The 18,412-nt window shown below is 41.0% G+C and overlaps 1 protein-coding gene across 4 annotated transcripts in view; it reads left to right on the top strand.

Moving 5' to 3' along the window:
• Positions 1-18,412, top strand: part of LOC138076027 (acyl-coenzyme A synthetase ACSM2B, mitochondrial-like) — a 53,928-nt gene that overhangs the window by 10,171 nt on the left and 25,345 nt on the right. For 3 of the 4 annotated variants that reach the window (XM_068968197.1, XM_068968196.1, XM_068968198.1), the window contains exons 6-13: positions 2,813-2,969; positions 8,289-8,368; positions 8,583-8,706; positions 9,884-9,964; positions 11,128-11,229; positions 12,684-12,811; positions 12,934-13,033; positions 14,048-14,167. In XM_068968197.1, the coding sequence (XP_068824298.1) occupies positions 2,813-2,969; positions 8,289-8,368; positions 8,583-8,706; positions 9,884-9,964; positions 11,128-11,229; positions 12,684-12,811; positions 12,934-13,033; positions 14,048-14,167 (892 nt within the window). The remainder of the gene's footprint in view (positions 1-2,812; positions 2,970-8,288; positions 8,369-8,582; positions 8,707-9,883; positions 9,965-11,127; positions 11,230-12,683; positions 12,812-12,933; positions 13,034-14,047; positions 14,168-18,412) is intronic. The other variant, XM_068968199.1, reaches the window with a different exon arrangement.

Here is an 18,412-nt window from a genome sequence, read left to right as displayed (position 1 = left end):
TCTCATCAGTGGAGTCAGAAAACTGTGTGCTAAGATTGTCATGAAATTATAACCAGAGATCTTGATCGTTTCAGTTGATCCTGCTTGCCATGTTAATTTTATTATTAGAACTAGAAAAATGTTTTAATGCAAAAACCCTCAAAAACTTAAATGTCATATCTATGAGCCTATGGCATCAGAAAATTAGATTTCATAGAAATTACTTAATAGAAGAGCTACAATAAGAAAAACATAGTTTCAAAAGATGGAAATATAAATAAATGTAGCTAATATATTAAATTCCCACTCACCACTCAAAATTTGATTCCATTTGGCTAAGATCTAATTTCTCTACAGAGCTGGCTGTGGGTGAAAGTAGCAATCATCTTGAGGATGGGACATATTCTATGGTAATTCCCAGCCACAACGAAGTTCTTTCTATGCAGCTTAAATTACTTTTGCTTTCAGTTCAATTCAGTTTAGTCGCTCAGTCATGACCAACTCTTTGTGACCCAATGAGTCACAGCACACCAAGCCTTCCTGTCCATGACCAACTCCCAGAGTCTACTCATACTCGTGTCCATCGAGTCGGTGATGCCATCCAGACATCTCATCCTCTGTCATCCCCGTCTCCTCCTGCCCCCAATCCCTCATAGCATCAGAGTCTGTTCCAATGAGTCAACTCTTTGCATGAGGTGGCCAAAGTACTGGAGTTTCAGCGTCAGCATCATTGCCTCTAAAGAAATCCCAGGGCTGATCTCCTTCAGAATGGACTGGTTGGATCTCCTTGCAGTCCAAGGGACTCTCAAGAGTCTCCTCCAACATCACAGTTCAAAAGCATCAATTCTTCAGCACTCTGCTTTCTTCATAGTCCAACTCTCACATCCATACATAACCACAGGAAAAACCATAGCCTTGACTAGACGGACATTTGTTGGCAAAGTAATGTCTCTGTTTTTGAATATGCTATCTAGGTTGGTCATAACTTCCCTTCCAAGGAGTAGTTCAGTTCAGTTCATTTCAGTCGCTCAGTTGTGTCTGACTCTTTGCAACCCCTTGAATCACAGCACGCCAGGCGTCCCTGTCCATTACCAACTCCTGGAGTTCACTCAGGCTCATGTCCACCGTGTCAGTGATGCCATCCAGTCATCTCATCCTCTGTCATCCCCTTCTCCTCCTGCCCCCAATCTCTCCCAGCATCAGAGTCTTTTCCAGTGAGCCAACTCTTCGCATGAGGTGGCCAAAGTACTGGAGTTTCAGCTTTAGGATCATTCCTTCCAAAGAATACCCAGTGCTGATCTCCTTTAGAATGGACTGCTTGGATCTCCTTGCAGTCCAAGGGACTCTCAAGAGTCTTCTCCAACACCACACTTCAAAAGCATCAGTTCTTTGGTGCTCAGCCTTCTTCACAGTCCAACTCTCACATCAATACATGACCACTGGAAAAACCATAGCCTTGACTAGACGGACCTTAGTCGGCAAAGTATTGTCTCTGCTATTAAATATGTATCTAGGTTTGTCATAACTCTCCTTCTAAGGAGTAAGCGTCTTTTAATTTCATGGCTGCAGTCACCATCTGCAGTGATTTTGGAGCCCCCCCCCAAAAAAAGTCTGACACTATTTCCACTGTTTCCCCATCTATTTCCCATGAAGTGATGGGACTGAATGCCATGATCTTAGTTTTCTGAATGTTGAGCTTTAAGCCAACTTTTTGACTCTCCTCTTTCACTTTCCCCAAGAGGCCTTTTAGCTCCTCTTCACTTTCTGCCATAAGGGTGGTGTCATCTGCATATCTTATTGATATTTCTCCCAGCAATCTTTATTCCAGCTTGTGTTTCTTCCAGTCCAGCGTTTCTCATAATGTACTCTGCATAGAAGTTAAATAAACAGGATGACAATATACAGCCTTGACATACTCCTTTTCCTATTTGGAACCAGTCTGTTGTTCCCTGTCCAGTTCTAACTGTTGCTTCCTGACCTGCATGTAGGTTTCTCAAGAGGCAGGTCAGATGGTCTGGTGTGCCCATCTCTTTCAGAATTTTCCACAGTTTCTTGTGATCCACACAGTCAAACGCTTTGGCATAGTCAATAAAGCAGAAATAGATGTTTTTCTGGAACTCCCTTGCTTTTTCAATGATCCAGCAGATGTTGGCAATTTGATCTCTGGTTCCTCTGCCTTTTCTAAAACCAGCTTGAACATCTGGAAGTTCACAGTTCAAGTATTTTTGCTTTAAGACAAGCTTAATACTTTAAATTCTGGCCTAGAAAGAGAAAGGTTACAAGTGTCACTCTGCATGAGACCCTCAGTTGTGCTCAGGCAATTCATGATGCTCGAAAAAAAGAGAACCAGCCAAGGTCTATGCAGCCAAAGTTCAATTTGCAAGCAAGGCCACTTTTAAGACTATCCACTTAGGTGTCTTTTGTTAGTAAACATTTCTTAAGTGGTTACCACTGGCCAAAAGCTTTACTCAGTACTGGAGTTAAAATGGAAATGAGACCCAGTTAGCTGTTCAGTCATGGGAGCTGGAGTCACACCTGAATAGACACCTGCTGGTGATGGACAGGGAGGCCTGGAGTGCTGCGATTCATGGGGTCGCAAAGAGTCGGACATGACTGAGTGACTAAATTGAACTGAACTTGAGATAGGATGTGTGGATAGAACAACTCTCCTTTCCCCTGCTTGCTTATACCTTAACATACCTATAAACATACACAAACATTCAGGTACACAACACTCCTCTGCACACATACCTACCTCTACCCACGTATAGACATACTCATGCTCCATCCACACCCACATGCACTTACACATGTTTTTCCTCTATGTTGTCAGAAAATGGACAGACCTGCAAGCCTCTGACATAATATGGCCTATATCAGACACAGCTTGGATAGTGAATATTTTGGGCTCACTTCTGGAACCCTGGACGTCAGGAGCATGCACATTTATCCATCTCTTGCCAAAGTTTGATCCAGTCATCATTCTAAAGGTAAGAGAAGATCCAGTTTGCACCAGATGGTCAGAGTGAACCCATCTTGAAGTTTCTTTCAATTCATCTAATTTTTACTAACCTTGGCCATGCAGGTAGAAAGTGTTCAGTAAGCAAGATGGAAATGGTTCCTGCCCTCATGCAATTCATGGTCTGGGAAAGGAGACAGACACATACACAATTAAAAGGACTATATTCAGGAGACAAGCATCATGGGTCATTCCTTCATTTAACACATATTTAATGGGCCCTTGCTCTGGTATGAAGTGTCAGATAGATGACAGTGAACTGAGTGTAAAACAGAGGGATGGACTACTAGAGATGATGCCGTCATTGTGCATGTCTGTGTATGTGTGTGCCTATAGTGTAGCCATTTTAAGTGTGTAGCTTGAAAATGATTTACCTGTGTTAGACATTTTATTAATCATTCATGTTGCTTTACAGAATTCCATAGAATGGGTGGCTTAAACAACAATTATTTCCTCATTATCCTGGGAATCTGAGATTAAGGTGCTGGTATAGTTGGGTTCTTGGTAAGAACTTTCTTCTAGGCTAACTTCTTGCTATATCCTCATATGGTAAAGAGAGTGAGCCCTGGTATTTCTTCTTTTTCTTATAAGGACAATAATCTCACAATGAGGGACCCACCCTCATGACTGCATCTAAACCTAATTGTCTTTTGAAGGACTTACTCCTAAGTACCAACATATCAGGGGTTAGGGCTTCAACATATGGATTGTGTGGGGACACAACACTCAGTCCATAACAGATAGCCATGTAATCACCATCAGATCAAGATATAAAATGTTGCCTGCATTGCAGAAAGAGGCCATACCCCTCATGTCATTGTTCACACTCCATAGATTATTCATTGTTAACCTCTATCACCATAGATTTACTTTGCTTCTCCTGGAACTTCATGTAATCTTTTGTGTCTGGCTTCTTTCACTCAATATATTTTCTGTGAATACTGTCCATATTACTGCACATATTAGAAGTTTGTATAGTGTTCCCTTCTGTGGATCTATCACAGTTTCTCTTACCACCCTATTGTTGGTGGACATTAGGGTCATTTTCAGTCTGGGATTATTATCTATGAGGAATTTTGAAGAATAAATAAGAGTTCTTCCTGTGGAACTTGAAGGGGTAACCATTGAATAAAATCTACAGACTGCATGATCCTGGAGCAACAAAGCAATGGAAACAGGCTCATTTTGCTTGCAAAGGCACAACCTATTTGGACTTCATTTGTGACAGAGTGGGCAATTAACACTCTGGGGCCTCCAGATCTCTGTAGCAGTTAATGACTCAGATTTCTGTTTGGCTGGCAGCAGAGATACCAGGAGCAAACTGAGGCATAGATGACATCTTCAAAGGTCAAGAGACCAGGCAAGTTCTGCAGTCTCTCAAGAGATTCTCTTTATATGATTCTGTCATTTTCTGTTTTAAAGAAATTCTTATTCTGTCTCCTTCCACAAAAAGATTTGAAGTAGCTTTTGTAAAGAGCAATAAATAGAAAAAAGTATGGAACAAATGTAAAATTATAAAGCCTATTAGGAAAATATAGGCTGAAGATGTGGGGTGAGTGAGTGGGAAGACTAAGGAAAGGAAGCAAATAAGTAGGTAATTGCAAATAAATGGGTTAAGCAAATAAGTAGGTAATTGCATGTTGAGCTTCCTGTAAGGCAAGGCAATAAGGGAAGTGAGATAATTTTCATCTCTTATACCAATACGTCAAAAGCACCCAGAGGAAATAATTACATGGTGTGTTAACATTAACAATTTTTTTAGATGTTTTGTCTAACCCATTCTTTGTAATAAATTCTGTACAAAGCAAAGCATGGAATGAAGGTAGTATTATTGTTGTTGTTCAGTCTCTCAGTTGTGTCTAACTCTTTTTCAACCCCATGAATTGTACCCCGCCAGGGTCCTCTGTCCATGGGATTTCCCAGGCAAGAATACTGGAGTGGATTGCCACTTCCTTCTTCAGGGTATCTTCTAGACCCAGGGACCAAACCTCTGTCTCCTACATTGGCAGGTAGATTTTTTACCATTGAGCCACCAGGGAAATCCATGAAGGTGGTATTTCTAAAAAGTATAGGCTGCAAATGGTAGTGCTGCTATTTGCTGATTGTGTGACTTCAGGCAAGTTGCTCAACCCTCTGTTGTTGAAGGTTGATAATACAAACTCCATCAGGTTATAGTGGGAATTAAATGAGAGAGCACAGGGCCTAGCAAGTATTCAGTAGTACCTTATTTTTCATAGCACTTCTGTAAAGTCTATAGATGCTTTTAACTTTAAAAAGCACTTTCTACCTGAATTATGTCCCAAAAAATATTTGGGGGAAAATAAGGCTGGGATTTAGTTCAGTTCAGTCATTCAGTTGTGTCCAACTCTTTGCGACTCCGTGGACTGTAGCATGCCAGGCTTCCCTGTCCATGACCAACTCCCACAGACTACTCAAACTCATGTCCATTGAGTCGGTGATGCCATGCAACCATCTCATCCTCTGTCGTCCCCTTCTCCTCCTGCCTTCAATCTTTCCCAGCATCAGGGTCTTTCCAAATGAGTCAGCTCTTCGCGTCAGGTGGCCAAAGTATTGGAGTTTCACCTTCAGCATCAGTCCTTCCAATGAACACTCAGGACTGATTTCCTTAAGGATTGACTGGTTAGATCTCCTTGCTGTCCAAGGGACTCTCAAGAGTGTTCTCCAACACCACAGTTTAAAAGAATCAATTCTTCCACACTCAGCTTTCTTCATAGTTCAACTCTCACATCCATACATGACTACTGGAGAAAGCATAGCCTTGACTAGATGGACCTTTGTTGGGAAAGTAATGTCTCTGCTTTTTAATATGCTGTCTAGGTTGGTCATAGCTTTCCTTCCAAGGAGAAAGCATCTTTTAATTTTATGGCTGCAGTCACCATCTGCAGTGATTTTGGAACCTCCCAAAACAAAATCTGCCACTGTTTCTACAGTTTCTCCACCTATTTGCTATAAAGTGATGACACTGGATGCCATGGTCTTTGTTTTCTGAAAGTTGAGCTTTAAGCCAACTTTTTGACTCTCCTCTTTCACTTTCATCAAGAGGCTCTTTAGTTCCTCTTCACTTTCTGCCATAAGGGTGGTGTTATCTGCTTATCTGAGGTTGTTGATATTTCTCCCGGCAATCTTTATTCCAGCTTGTGCTTCATCCAGTCCAGCCTTTCTCATGATGTACTCTGCATAGAAGTTAAATAAGCAGGGTGACAATATACAGCCTTGACGTACTCCTTTTCCCTATTTGGAACCAGTCTGTTGTTCCATGTCCAGTTCTAACTGTTGCTTCCTGACCTGCATACAGATTTCTCAAGAGGCAGGTCAGGTGGTCTGGTATTCCTATCTCTTTCAGAATTTTCCACAGTTTACTGTGATCCACACAGTGAAAGGCTTTGGCATAGTCAATAAAGCAGAAGTAGATGTTTTTTCTGGAATTCTCTTGCTTTTTCGATGATCCAGCAGATGTTGGCAATTTGATCTCTGGTTCCTCTGCCTTTTCTAAAACCAGCTTGAGCTGGTTGGAAGTTCACGGTTCACGTATTGTTGAAGCCTGGCTTGAAGAATTTTGAGCATTACTTTGCTACTGTGTGAGATGAGTACAATTGTGCTGTAGCTTGAGCATTCTTTGGCATTGCCTTTCTTTGGGATTGGAATGAAAACTGACCTTTTCCAGTCCTGTGGCCACTGCTGAGTTTTCCAAATTTCCTGGCATTTTGAGTGTAGCACTTTCACAGCATCATCTTTCAGGACTTGAAAGAGCTCAATTGGAAATCCATCACCTCCACCAGCTTTGTTCATAGTGATGCTTTCTAAGGCCCACTTGACTTCACATTCCAAGATGTTTGGCTTTAGGTGAGTGATCACACCATTGTGATTATCTGGGTCATGAAGATCTTTTTTCTACTTTTCTTCTCTGTATTTTTGCCACCTCTTCTTAATATCTTTTGCTTCTGGTTAGGTCCATACTATTTCTGTCCTTTATTCAGCCCATCTTTGCATGAAATGTTCCCTTGGTATCTCTAATTTTCTTGAAGAGATCTCTAGTCTTTCCAATTCTATTGTTTTCCACTATTTCTTTGCACTGATCACTGAGGAAGGCTTTCTTATCTCTCCTTGCTATTCTTTGGAACTCTGCATTCTGATGCTTATATCTTTCCTTTTCTCCTTTGCTTTTCACTTCTCTTCTTTTCACAACTATTTGTAAGGCCTCCTCAGGCAGCCATTTTGCTTTTCTGCATTTCTTTTCCATGCGCTGGTCTTGATCCCTGTCTCCTGTACAATGTCACGAACCTCTGTCCATAGTTCATCAGGCACTCTATCTATCAGATTTAGTCCCTTAAATCTATTTCTCATTTCCACTGTATAATCATAAGGGATTTGTTTTAGGTCATACCTGAATGAACTAGTGGTTTTCCAAACTTTCTTCATTTTAAGTCTGAATTTGGCAATAAGAAGTTCATGATCTGAGCCATAGTCAGGTCCTGGTCTTGTTTTTGCTGACTGTATAGAGCTTCTCCCTCTTTGGCTGCAAAGAATATAATCAATCTGATTTTGGTGTTGACCATCTTGTGATGTCCATGTTAGAGTCTTCTCTTGTGTTGTTGGAAAAGGGTGTTTGCTATGACCAGTGATTCTCTTGGCAGCACTCTATTAGCCTTTTCCTTGCTTCATTCTGTACTCCAAGGCCAAATTTGCCTGTTACTCCAGGTGTTTCTTGACTTCCTACTTTTGCATTCCAGTCCCCTATGATGAAAAGGACATCTTTTTTGGGTGTTAATTCTAGAACGTCTTGTAGGTCTTCATAGAACCATTCAACTTCAGCTTCTTCAGCATTACTGGTTGGGGCATAGACTTGGATTACCATGATATTGAATGGGTTGCCTTGGAAATGAACAGAGATCATTAACCTATTGTAAAACTAGTCTAAGGAGTTTCAAGACTTAACCTCCACCAGTTAAGACCACATGGTTGGTTTGTAATAGCAGCTAATCCTCCTTTGGTGACTGGAGGTTTATATAATTCTAGAGGTGAGTGGGACAGCCAGTCAATTGCCAGGAAGAAGCAGCCTGATTTGACCAAAAAACAACTGTGCTCGACTTTTTTCTGTAATAAAAAAGTGCAATCATTTATCTGTCATTTTTGGTTTGAGGGTTCATGAACATCAGTTTCATTTGGCCTGAAGTAGATGCATTAAAGAAACTAAGCTTTAAGTCTACAGCTTCATAGACCATACCCATAACCACTGTGCTACTGATTAAGTTCAACTCTCTTCTTCCAGGTTCTGTCCAGCTATCCAATTAACTACATAATAGGCGCACCCATTGTTTATCGGATGTTGCTACTACAGGACCTTTCCAGGTGATGGGGATTTTGGGGTTAAGAGCCTCTGGTCTATTTGCCATACCTTGCCTCTGTGACATACACATATGTGTATTTATGTGACCCTCTGAGCATGTATAGCCCCCAATAAGTCAACCTCATTGTCAAAGCACCTAGAATCCAGCTCTAGGCTTAAGCAAAGTCTGGTTCAAGGGAGGCTCAGGAGAACACTGATCTCTCTTCTTTTCCTCAGTTACAAGTTCCCACATCTAAAGTGTTGCTTCAGTGGTGGGGAGACCCTCCTTCCAGACACTCTGGAAAAATGGAAGATCCAAACAGGACTGGACATCCTGGAATTCTATGGCCAGACAGAAACGGTAGGAAACTTGCTGTAGGAAACCATGGGCTGGTGAAACTCATGAGTTTCAAAGGCTCTTTGATAATAAAGATATGAGCCACCATTTATCATATACTTATTCAATAAATATAAATATTTATTAAGCACCTACTATGGGGGAGATATTGGCAATTCAGCAGAAATAAAACAGACAAAGTTCCTGCTTTCATGGAAATTACATTCTAGCAGTCATGGGGGAGAAAGATATGAACAGATAAATGACATGCCAGATGGTGAAAAGTTCTACAGGGACAGGTGAAGCAGGTAAGGTGAAGAGAGGTGGCATAATGGCCTAGTGTTTCAGGTGGTGTCATCAGGAGAGTCCTCTATAGTGAGGGAATGTTTTGGCAGAGACTTGAGTTTATTACATGTATCAAGCAAATGTCGAGCTGCTCAGACTGAAGTAAGAGATGGAGAAGAGAACCCACTAAGACCCCCGCCCCCATCTCATCTGCTGAGATATCTTCTTGGAACTTTTGGGGTCCCTTGAGCTCAATGTGGACTCATGTTGCTCCATACTATGCCACTTATCAAGACAACCTGGGGAATACTTCCCCCAACTCTTTTCCCCAGTGTTCTTACTTTGACTCTCAGTACTTATTGCCTCCTCCTCTATATGCTTCTATCCACATCCTTTTATGGTTAATGGGTCCCCTGAACCATTAGAGCTCCTGAGAGGGCTCATGGCAGCACCGTGATGTGGAAGAACATTACAAGTGTGGGTGAGGACAATGGAGTTACAGCTGGGCTTCTAGCAATTCACAGGAGACCATGTCTGGGGACGCTCCTTTGGACACCAAGATCTCCATAGGAGAATATTCATCTCAGGATTCAAGCAGAGCTCTCCTTATGGAAGAGAATTTAATCCCACACTGTATTAAAGGATTTTGGTATCCATAGTCCCTTATTAAAGTGTGACCCCTTTGAAGAGATTGCAATGCATTAATTAATAGTTCTTAGTTCCTCTTCCCTGTGGCAAGGTCAGTCAGAAGCTTTTCAAATACTTTAGTGAAACCTCTAGGATGGAGGTTCCAGGAAAAGGGAACAAGCCAGAGAAAAGGGAGAGAGGGAGCTACCAAACATGAACCAACTACAGGACTGTGTCAGGACCTGCTCTGCGGAATCTTTTTTACCAATCTGTCTACTACTTTCCACAGGGACTCACTTGCAGAGTTTCCAAGACAATGAAAATCAAACCTGGCTACCTGGGAACTGCAATTCCCCATTATGATGTGCAGGTTTGTTAGGGGTATTAAGGAGGGAGGGTACATATATGTATATATTTTTTCAGCAATTTACTTATTAACATTGTCCAAAAATAATAAACTATAAAAATATTAAAATAATATTAAAAAGGAGGGTGGGAGGAGAGAGGAAGGGAGGATAGGGAGAAAGGAAGTTATTCATACTCTAATCATCCAGGAAAAACCACTTTGAATAGCTGGAAAATTAGTTAGCTAGTTAGTTAGTTATATAAATATACACATTTTGAAACAAAAATAGGGATGAATTTTGACATACAATTTTGTGACTTAATTTTATCACTAAGTAATCTTGGGTGGCCATCTTTTCAGGTAAATTAATACCTATCTACAGCATAATTTCTAATTACCACATAGCAATAGATAGTATGGTTCCACCACTCTTAATGCCTTTTGTTAGTTAATAGATGATTTCTAAAATTTTCGCTAGTAAAATCAACACTACAATGAATATGCCATAGCTAAAATTTTGCTTCTATCCTTTATTATTCTTTGGGCTAAATTCTAAGATATAGAACTTATCTATATGTGTCTATGTTTATATATATATATATATATATATATATATATATATATATGCATATGTATTTAAAGTATAACAATTTACATTCTAGTCAGTGTTATGTGTAATTACCTGATCCCTGATATCTATGACAATCATTTATGAAGACTGCTTTTTAGTATATTAATTAATTCTCACATAATTTGGTGAAATAAGCTATTATTATCTCTGTTTCACAGATGAAGACACTGAGACATAGAACTTAGGTAACACAAAGTCAACTAATAAAGTATCCGAGTCATAATTTGAACTTTAATCTATCTGATGTCCAAGTCTGTGAGCCTCAAAAATAATATATAAGAAGTAAAGAAGTATAGTGCCATTATACTTCATGAACTCCTAAAACTACAAGTATCTTCCCAAGATAATCTGGTCCAGTCTCACTAAGGGGTTGTACCTAAACTGTTTCAGGCAAATGGATTAAAGATTTGGACTTAAAGTTTTTGGCTTCTCTTGGTTTCCAACTCTTTTCAGTCACCACTAGAGTAAGATGATCTATTTGATCAGCTCTTTCATGTTGCCATTCAAGCTGTCTATTGTTATGCAAACCATTCTTCCAATCTACTTCTTCCTCCAGGTAATAGATGAGAAGGGCAATGTCCTGCCACCTGGCACAGAAGGAGATGTGGGCATCAGAGTCAAACCCATCAGACCTATAGGCATCTTTTCTGGCTATGTGGTGAGGAAAGTTTGCTCATCCCCCTCTGTCTCCTAGTGCAAATAGTGGGTTCTGAGAGGCATGAGGGGAGTTCCCACCTCCCGAGAAGCATTGGTAAGAAATAGGGACAAAGGGACAAAGGACAAAAAGTGTCTAGGAATGAGCACTTTGCCTAGCAAAAAGCCTAGTTATTCACTCCTGCTTTTCTTAGCCTATCGTTAAGATTCCAGTTGATAAACTGTCTTTCTCACAGTAACCCTTTTCCACTTCCAAGAGCTATTTTATGATAGAAAGTTTATTGCCCCTGAATTATATAGAGCAGCATTCTTCCAAGGGCAGTACTGCCCCCTCTCTCAAGTACCACGCCCCTGCTCTATGCCAATGATCTCCTCTAGAGCCATGCAAGATGCTTTACACTAAGGCTTCACCATAAGTTAGAAGCATTCCTATCTTCAGATCTTGAAATATTAAAAATAGGTGACCCTCAGATCCAACTGCCCCACTCTATGGGTGAAAATGGTGAAGTCAGAGTTTACAAGACTCATTCAAGTCCACCACAGTGAACAATGGGCAGGGACTTCTGACACCAAGATGATTAAATAATAAAGTAAACAATCCAAAAGTTACAGTTGCTGCCATTTATTGCAAGCTTACCACATGGCAAGCACTCTCCTAAAGAAGTTTATATACTTTAAACTTGTTTAATCCTTTCAATTACCCCTTGAAGTCCTTGGGCCCAAATTATTGAGTTTAAAATACTGCCTTACTAATTGCTGTGTGATCTGGGACAAGTTACTGATCTCTCACACCTCAGTTTCCTCAGATTCCTCTTGCTTTTTCAGATCTTTAATATCCCTAACTTCCAAATGAAGGAGTTAGGCTACGAATTCCCTATGCCACCTTTTAACCCAGAGATCAAACATCTACTCTAAAGCTCACACCCCTACCCTTGAACAAAATATAGAGATGTTCTGACAAGGGGCAAACCTCAATTGTTCTCTCTGCTCATAAACAGGTACTTCAATTGAACAGAGGGGTTCAGCCATTATAGAAATATGCACATTGACCCAAGTCCAGACAGCTTGTTGGTGTATCTCTAGAACTTTCATATCTAACAATCTGGACCCAAGAAAAATGTCTAATAAATCTTGATGCACTTGAATGGTGTCATGGGGTGGGGCAGGGGTTAGGCTGACCACTAAAGGAAAGGTTTAATCCATTGGGGGAAAGGCCCTAGAGCATGGGCAAATGGATTCATTAATATTAGCCATCAAACTGGACCCCAGAGGAGTAAGTGAGAGACTCTGGGTGGAATAAATAAAAGGAGAAGTGCCAAATTCCACCTGTTCAGGGAAGTCCTACCATGTGTAGTAATTCAAGTTGTAAAATGAACAATCTGCACTCTGGTGATGGCAGGCCTAGGGCAGAGGATTTAGGCTTTGCAGGTATAATGACTGTCTTTCTGTGGTCACCAGGACAATATTGAGAAGACAGAAGCCAACATCAGAGGGGATTTTTGGGTCCTGGGAGACCGGGCAATCAAGGATCAAGATGGATATTTCCGATTCATGGGAAGAACAGATGATATCATTAACTCCAGTGGGTAAGCTTGGTTTCAGGGCAGGAAAAGGGTAATCCAGTTCTATATTCTGTCTGATTCTAGACTTCTGAGCTGAGCTAGAGGTTGAGTGTCCAGTCTTCTCTGAAAGATAGATTTTTCTACAGGTACAGGATTGGGCCCTCAGAAGTGGAGAACGCACTGATGGAGCACCCTGCTGTGGTTGAGACAGCTGTAGTAAGCAGCCCGGATCCCATTCGAGGAGAGGTGATGGGGGAACTGTGGCCTGGGGTGGGGGGGGGGGGAGTGTGTGTGCAGATGATAGTTAAGAGTATGAACTCTGGAGCTAGACAGTCTGGGCCTAAACCTTAGCCATGCTGCTTACTAGCTGTGTGTTTCTGGACAAGTTATTTAGCCTTTCTGTCTCAGTTTAACCATATGCAAGATGAAAAGCTGTTGTGAGGATTAAATGTGTTAATATTTGTAAAGTGCTTGAAACAAAGTCTGACCTGTAATAAGTACTATACAAAGTCTATCATTTGGGGCTGCAGATATTCTATCCTGTTTGGCATTTGAATCAGAATCTATTCCCTGACTAGAACAGAGGAGGAATTTAAGCCAAGATAGAGCCTTTGAGGCATGCGGTTTTTAGTGAGAGGAAGAGAGGAAGAAAGGCCCCTATAATGCCAAGGTTAATGAAATAAGCCCAGATGAAATCTAGAAGAGCTTGTGTATGTGAAGGAAAATTTAAGGTGGAAAGACATGGGTTGACATCCAGGGTGAAAACTGATAATATCATACACCTGGCAGGTGTGGGAAATATCATAGGCTCAAAACCCTGGGTGCCAAGCACTGAGCTAAGTCATACTGTATATGATTTCTTTTTGTTTTCCATGAATTAAATATGGAAGTTGGATCTCTATTTTATAGGTTGGCAAACTAGCTTGGAGAGGTTAAACAAATCTTTTAGGTTTATTGTTCCCAGCCTTTATTTTCCTCTCTTCTAACTAACTTTTTCCCATCACACTCTATTGTCCCTGGGATATGAGGTAATCCTGGTCTCAATCTACAGTCCTACCTGCTCATCAATAAACAACTTGACAGAGAGTTGGAATCTTGGCCATGATTGTTTCCAGGTCCTACTTTTCCCTTGCCCCAGATATCTGGAGGTGCAAATGAGGGGATATAAAGGTGGTGGCTGTGGTGGAAGTCTTGACATTGATTATCCCAGGGGATAACGATGCACTCTGATCATTCTCTGGGACTTCATCCTTGCTGTAGGTAGTGAAGGCATTTGTGGTTTTGGCCCCACACTTTCTGTCCCATGACCCAGACGAGCTCACCAAGGAGCTGCAACAGCATGTGAAGTCAGTGACAGCCCCATACAAGTACCCAAGGAAGGTAAGGCCTCTGGATTCCCATGTCCTTCCCCCTTTATGTAGGGAAGAAGATATGGTTTTCCTCTTGTAGTTCTCTTTTTCAGGGTGAGGACCAAGCTTTTTCTCTAAAGTTCTGCCCGATTATGACCAAGAAAATCCAAAAAGACAGGCCAGTAACTGCCTAGATGCCTGAAAATTGGCCTTTAATTCACTCTGAATTGAAACTCAGATTCTCCCATGGGAAAAAGTTCTAGCCAATATCTGGTCCATATCCCTACACTTGGCATTGAGATCTTGCTATATTTTTCAAGATTCTCTCATTTGCAAGTGACAGAAATTCAATCTGAAGTGTATTGCTCACACAGTTGTAAAGTCCAAGGTTGGGGAAGCTTTGTTGTGGCTGATAACAATCATTAAGATGGTGTGGTCAGGATGTCTTTTTTCATCCCTTAACTCTTCTTCGTTCTGTATTGGCTTCATTTCTTGAATTGTGCTCCCTGTGAGATAGTCCCCAGGAGCCCCAAACAGTTTTAGCAGCTTAGATAATCTCAGTAGAAAAAAAGCATCTTTTCCCTCAAAGGCACCAGCAAAAGTCTTCAAGTTCATTCTCATTGGACCAGTTTAGGTTATGTGCCCATGATTAAACCAATCTTTATAACCAGAGGAATGGGCACTCTGATTTGCCAGTTCTGAGTCATGTAATCAGCCCTGAGCAAGTACAAGAAGGATGGGAAAGAGGGCTGCCCTACACCCCTGATATGGACTCAGTGAGCTCACCACAATAAAAAGGAACTGCTCCTACCAGAAAAGGTAAAGAACATAGAATACATTCTCCCTGTTTTCAGCTATTTTTACCCTGGGGCAAGAAACTAAGGCATGGAGATTGATGTAGAAATGGGTATCCCAGGTTTTGGAGCTGGGTACAAGATAGAAGCTTGCTGAAGGGAATGAAAAAAGCATTTATGTGTCCGGGGTAGACACAAACACACAAAGGCACTATACTTTTTAAGTGGTAAGACTTACACATCTCAGATTCTTAGGTAACCCAGATTTTCACTGATGCTTTGTCAACACAGGCTAATTATCATGTGTGGGTTTTCTGAGAGGCAAACTCTGGGAAGGAACTTAACATGCTAAGGTTTATTAGGGAGTGCTTTGGGATCAACACAAGGGGAAGGAAACAGAAGGGAAGAGAGAGGTGTTTGCTGTTGTTCATTCGCTCAGTCATGTCGACTCTTTATGATCCCATGGACTGCAGCACACCAGGCTTCCCTGTCCTTCACCATCTCCCAGAGTTTGCTCAAACTCATGTCCATCGAGTCGGTGATGCCATCCCAACCATCTCATCCTCTGATATCCCCTTCTCCTCTTGCCTTCAATCTTTCCCAGAATCAGGGTCTTTTCCAATGAATCCAATGAGTCTGTACATCAGGTGGGCAAAGTATTGGAACTTCAGCTTCAGCATCAGTCCTTCCAATGAATATTCAGTATTTATTTCCTTTAGGATTGACTGGTTTGATCTCCTTGCTGTCCAAGGGACTCTCAAGAGTCTTCTCTAGCACCACAGTTCAAAAGCCTCAATTTTTCATCACTCAGCCTTCTTTATGGTCCAACTCTCACATCCATACATGACTACTGGAATAATCATAGCTCTGACTGTATGGACCTTTGTTGGCAAAGTGATGTCTCTGCTTTTTAAGACACTGGTTAAGTTTGTTATAGCTTTTCTTCCAAGGAGCAAGTGTTTTTTAATTTCATGGCTGCAGTCCCCATCTGCAGTGATTTTGGAGCCCAAATTAATAAAGTCACTGTTTCCATTTTTTCTCCATCTATTTGCCCTGAAGTGATGGGACCAGAATGTTGTGTTTTGAATGTTGAGTTTTAAGCCAGCTTTTTCACTCTCCTCTTCCACCTTCATCAAGAGACTCTTGGTTCCTCTTTGCTTTCTGCCATTATGGTGGTGTCATCTGCATATCTGAGATTATTGATATTTCTCCTGGCAATCTTGATTCCAGCTTGAGCTTCATCCAGCTCAGCATTTCACATGATGTACTTTGCATATAAGTGAAATAAGCAGGGTGACAATACACAGCCTTGTCATGCTCCTTTCCCAGTTTTGAACTGGTCCATTCTTCCATGTTCAGTTCTAACTGTTGCTTCTTGACTCACATTCAGGTTTCTCAGGAGGCAGGTAAGGTGGTCTGGTATTCCTGTCTCTTTAAGAATTTTCCAGTGTGTTGTGATCTACACAGTCAAAGTCTTTAGTGTAGTTAATGAAGCAGAAGTAGATGTTTTTCCAGAATTCTCTTGCTTTCTCTATGATACAACAGATGTTGCCAACTTGACCTCTGATTCCTCTGCCTTTTCTAAACCTAACTTATATGTCTGGAACTTCTCAGTTCATGTACTGCTGAAGCCTAGCTTGAAGGCTTTTGAGCATTACCTTCCTGGCATGAGAAATAAGAGCAATCATGTGATAGTTTGACCATTTCTTGGCATTGCCCTTCTTTGGGATTGGAATGAAAACTAATCTTTTCCAGTCCTGTGGCTACTGCTGAGTTGTCGATTTGCTGGAATATTGAATGCAGCCTTTTCACAGCATCATCTTTTAAGATTTGAAATAGCTCGGCTGGAATTCCATCACCTTGACTAGCTTTGTTCATACTAATGCTTCCTAAGGCCCACTTGACTTCACACTCCAGGATTTCTGGCTCTAGGTGAGTGATCACACCATCATGGTTATCTGGGACATGAAGACCTTTTTTGTATAGTTCTTCTGTGTATTCTTGCCCTTTTCTTAATATCTCCTGCTTCTGTTAGGTCCATGTTGTTTCCGTACTTTATTTTGTCAATCTTGGCAAGAAACTTTCCCTTGGCATCTCTGATTTTCTGGAAGAGATCTCTAGTCTTTCCCATTTTTCACCCCAGACTGTCCAGCAAAAATGGGTTTATTTGACAGCAGCAAAGATTGAAATTCAGAGTCTTGAACTATGGCAAGCCATGTGCAAGGAAAGGAGGTTTGTTTTGAAGAGAAGAAAGGGAAATTAACAAGACTATAGTAAACAGAGTATCCAGGGGAGGAACTGAAAGTTCAAAAAGTATAGTGTCTTTTCATTGGCTGAGTTGTGACAGTCTCTCATTGGCAAGAAGAGGAGGTTAAGATTTACTGGAATTGAAGCAAATGACATCTGATAAGAAAGCTTTCCCAAGATATTTGGACCAGTCTGGTAGAAGGCTGTCACCAAAGCTTTGATGATGACATACTATTTCAAATGAGCCTCAATTTCTATGAACTTGATAACATATGGATTTATTTATTTTTATAAATTTATTCATTTTAATTGGAGGCTAATTACTTTACAGTATTGTAGTGATTTTGCCATATATTTCCATGAATCAGCCACGGGTGTACATGTGTTCCCCATCCTGAACCCCTTTTCAACCTCCCTCCCCATCCCATCCCTCTGGGTCATCCCAGTGCACCATCCCTGAGCACCCCGACTGGCGATCCATTACACATATGATAATATACATGTTTCAAAGCTATTCTCCCAAATCATCCCACCCTCTCCCTCTCCCACAGAGTCCAAAAGACTGTTCTATACATCTGTGTCTCTTTTGCTGTCTCGCATATAGGGTTATAATTTCCATCTTTCTAAATTCCATATGTATGCATTAGTATACTGTATTGATGTTTTTCTTTCTGGCTTACTTCACTCTGTATAATAGGCTCCAGTTTCATCCACCTCATTAGAACTGATTCAAATGTATTCTTTTTAACGGCTGAGTAATATTCCATGGTGTATATGTACCACAGCTTTCTTATCCATTGTCTGCTGATAGACATCTAGGTTGCTTCCATGTCCTGGCTATTATAAATAGTGCTGCAATCAGCATTGGGGTACACGTGTCTCTTTCAGTTCTGGTTTCCTCGGTGTGTATGTCCGGCAGTGGGATTGCTGGGTCATATGGCATTTCTATTTCCAGTTTTTAAAGGAATCTCCACACTGTTCTCCATAGTGGCTGTACTAGTTTGCATTTCCACCAACAGTGTAAGAGGGTTCCCTTTTCTCCACACCCTCTCCAGCATTTATTGTTTGTATACTTTTGGATAGAAGCCATTCTGACTGGCATGAAATGGTACCTCACTGTGGTTTTGATTTGCGTTTCTCTGATAATGAGTGATGTTGAGCATCTTTTCATGTGTTTGTTAGCCATCTGTGTGTCTTCTTTGGAGAAATGTTTGTTTAGTTCTTTTGCCCACTTT

The sequence above is a fragment of the Capricornis sumatraensis genome, chromosome 3 (assembly GCF_032405125.1).
Source record: "Capricornis sumatraensis isolate serow.1 chromosome 3, serow.2, whole genome shotgun sequence".
Taxonomy (NCBI): Eukaryota; Metazoa; Chordata; class Mammalia; order Artiodactyla; family Bovidae; genus Capricornis; species Capricornis sumatraensis.
Note: the sequence above shows the minus strand (reverse complement) of the source record. Positions and strands in the feature narration are given on the sequence as shown.